The sequence below is a fragment of the Armigeres subalbatus genome, chromosome 1, assembly GCF_024139115.2.
Source record: "Armigeres subalbatus isolate Guangzhou_Male chromosome 1, GZ_Asu_2, whole genome shotgun sequence".
Taxonomy (NCBI): Eukaryota; Metazoa; Arthropoda; class Insecta; order Diptera; family Culicidae; genus Armigeres; species Armigeres subalbatus.
In genome coordinates this window covers 35,674,754-35,678,403 of record NC_085139.1, presented here as the reverse complement: position 1 = coordinate 35,678,403, position 3,650 = coordinate 35,674,754, and the positions used below count along the sequence as shown (strand labels likewise).

At 41.2% G+C, this 3,650-nt stretch overlaps 1 protein-coding gene across 1 annotated transcript; it reads left to right on the top strand.

The window, feature by feature from the left end:
* Window positions 1-400: 400 nt before the first annotated feature.
* LOC134208287 (uncharacterized) lies at window positions 401-3,377 on the top strand. The gene is made up of 4 exons (XM_062684308.1): window positions 401-699; window positions 2,085-2,370; window positions 2,444-2,654; window positions 2,864-3,377. Exons 2-4 carry the CDS (start codon window positions 2,252-2,254, stop codon window positions 3,011-3,013), a joined length of 480 nt encoding a protein of 159 aa, XP_062540292.1. The 5' UTR covers window positions 401-699; window positions 2,085-2,251; the 3' UTR covers window positions 3,014-3,377.
* The last annotated feature ends 273 nt before the right edge of the window (window positions 3,378-3,650 follow it).

Genomic DNA, 3,650 nt, shown 5'->3' with positions numbered 1-3,650 from the left:
GGTTGGGCGGTGGACGGAGGGGGAGGTTCGTGCACATTTATTACGTTGTCAGACTCTTTCTTTATTCATGTTGACATTGCAAACGCAAGCCGTGCGGTGACCGAGCGGAATTGGTGCATCCGTGGCGCTTTGTTTCAAACAAAATTTACTACCCCCGATAAGGGAAGATCCATAAAGTACGTCACGCAAAATTTGGCTATTTTCAACCCCCCCTCCCCCCTTCGTCACACTTTTTGTATTAAACCTCTAAAATTTTTGTATGAGTCGTCACGCTGTTCGGAACCCCCCCTCCCCCCTAGGAGCGTGACGTAATTTGTGGATGGCCCCTAATGCATGTGACAGTCAAACGTTCTGGTTTTGATTGTTTTAACGTGCCAGATGGGGGAAGATCAAACATTTGGTAGCACGGATTTTGAATTAATGTTCCGCCTAAGCGGGACAAAGAATGACTGTGAAATTCGCGATTCAACTGATCAACCCGGATTAACGAGAATATTGTTGCGACTCACCGCGGCGGCAGCAGGCTGGATTTCGAGTCGGAATATTATGTGACTCAACGAAGTGACTCAACGGCTAGAAGTGAAAATTGAACTAAATTATGAGAAAAAGTAGATCAAAATTAAAAGCACATTAAAGCCACAACACAACAGTCAATCGCCGAGGATCGGAGGTCTTTCAAGTTGGCCCTTTGTGTTACTTGTAAGTAGGCACGATCGCTCGTCTTCCATGCTTGCTTTAGACAAATGAGTGGCGAATGTAGATTTGTTTTACCAAAACCTAAAGGAAACAATGTTTATTTCAAGACAAAATTTTCAAAACGACTTATCTGCTTTTGTAAACAAAGATTCAAACGACGATTTGACGAATCTGATAGCTCTCCCACGCAAACCAACACCACCAACAGGTAGCGGAATCCTTGACCTACCTATTGATGGTGTTGGTTTGCGTGGGAGAGCTATCATATTCGTCAAATCGTCGTTTGAATCTTTGTTTACAAAAGCAGATACGTCGTTTTGAAAATTTTGTCTTGATTTATTATGTATATACCAAAAACGAAGTCCTGCTTCTAGCCGTTTAAAATATTTCACATCTTCTGAAAGAATTGAACGGCGATTGATCTATACCACACATATGAGTGCTACCATCAGGGAGCAAATGTCAAAATAACGTCCATTATGTGCAAAGCAAATGTTCAGTTCCCTACAAAACCACAAAGCTTGAGGCCCCACATTCGCTTTCTTGTCAACTGGTTTCACCAATCATGCTGTTGGAATTCAGACAACGTAACACATCCGAATAATGGTGATCGCCCATCGATCAAATTATCTTGTGTCTAGGTTTAAATCTAGATCTAGCAACCATATGCGCATACCACCACTAACAGTTAGTGTTCCTAAGTCGGTTAAATATAGATTAGTCACCCGTGTGGCTAGAGGGGTTACTTGTTACTTCACAGCACAGGGCATCTCAATTGTTGAGTGTCACTGATCGTGTTTTTTTTTTATTCACCATATCCCAACACGAGATTGATGTGGTATACATACTTACCTGCCTATAATCAGATGCAGGACTGGTGACAAGCCACATTATTATGCTTATCATGAAAGACGCATAAATCGGTCAACTTTATTCGACATTGACAGCATGGTTTTGCAATCGAAATATTTTCGTGTGTCGAATCTTTAAAAAGGAATTTATGTCTCTTTTAGTATTATGTCGACCGCTTTTCTTTGCTGTATTCTATAAAATTCTAATATCATGTTGGAATGGCTGAAGCAGCACATGCACAAACCGAACCAACAGAACTACCGAACCGAAGTATTATCAGAAAATATTTTTCCAACTGAAAAACTGTTCGCTGTAGCCATTCAATGTGAAATGTCCTCAATGTTTGAAAGGCCACAGCTCGTTACCAGCCCTGAGGTGGCGTCAACCGCGGTGTCCTAATAGTTTATTTGGCTTAGATAATATCTACCTACGATGGAAACGTGATACCAACCTGCACCCCAAGTGTTGGCAAACAAAAAACTGATTACCGTCGACTGCCTCGAAGATTAATCTCGATTCCTACTCTTTCTTTACAGTGACCTAGTGAGATTGTAACAATAGTCATCGACAAATAGCAGCCAACAGAACGGCAGTCTCGGTTCTGGAGAAACAAAATCTTCCAGAACCGAGATATTATTTTAATCCTCACCCAAAGAATACGGATAAAGAGGCGTTGTATAGATCTAGCACAATTGTAGATACGATGGAGTCTAGGATATTAAATTCTGCTGCAGCCAGGGTAGCTCCAACTTCGGCACACTTTATCGGAGGCAAAAGAAGTCATACTTTTGCCGGTGGTTTTCACCAGTTTACTAGCGAAAAGTAAGTAACCGGATCGGTTGGATTGATTTTGTTTGAGTGTGTTCCACTACAGCACATGGAAAATTATTTCCAGATCAATTCGTAGCTTACAATACAGCATACCGGCCGTTGGAAACCACTATGGCAACGCTTTCGCTCCCGACGACGAAATTGACGACGACGGCGGCGAAGACGATGATTGTAGGGGTTTACGAACCGTTACCCTGGGCCCGTATAGTCAATCAATGAACGTCGGCAGCATGACCGATGGGGAATATTACGATGAAGACGATGAAGAAATTGATGTGAGTATATTGATTGATAGAACAGTGCCGCCATGTGTCAAAAATAGGACATCTCATGTGATCCTCTATTAAACTTGGTACATGGCGGTACTATTTGGTGACTATTTGTTGTAAAACATTTCTTGGGGAGTTTCCTTTCCTGAAATCGTTAGTCTTCCGCAGTAACGAATACATACTCGGTATAATCTATACAATGTTCGTTTTTGTAGGAGGACGTTGAAATGTCTCCAGCAATCGAAGTGATCTCCATTGATCCAAACTGTGACTACGATTCAGATGAAGAGGAGGAGGAGGAGGAAGAGGAGGAACAAATAAGAGAAGCGGTCGTAGAAGTGCACCCGCCTGTAACATATCAGTAACCAGAGGACCGACATCCAATTTTTTTACTATGGATTTTGACAGGTTTGCCTGTTCGTTCTTTTTTGGGGGATAAATTTATCCCCCAGTGTCAAATTACCCAAATACTTATTTATTTTGCATTAGTATGTGCGCGAATTTTGAATGATTACGCTTTTACAGGTGAATATGATGCGAAACGCCCATACCACTCAATAATCCAACATAATACAATCATGAGAAAATAGAGAAAAAAATAATGAACTATAAATTAAAACTATTTTACACTCGATTCCATGCTTTAAACATAAGAATGTTCAACTTATTTGCTCAATTCTTCAGAATACTACTTGCACAAGGTACTGTCTATACCTTTGTTCGTTTTATATCATTTTCACCCTAGGAATTGTTTATGTTGCATTCGCAGTGCACTCGTATTGGTGACTCAGAAAAGATGTGACAAAGATGGCGTAGCTTGTCATCCCCGTGGTGGTAACGGATGAAAGTGATGCTACTCTCATACAATAGTCTGGGCTTATACCACCTACGAATTTGTGCGAAATGCTCAATGCTAATGCTAATAGATTGGCACGGGCACCTGTAACAAAATAAGTAAATTAGGGCTCACTCACTAGTTGTAGTGGGGAGGGGTCTGTCAGT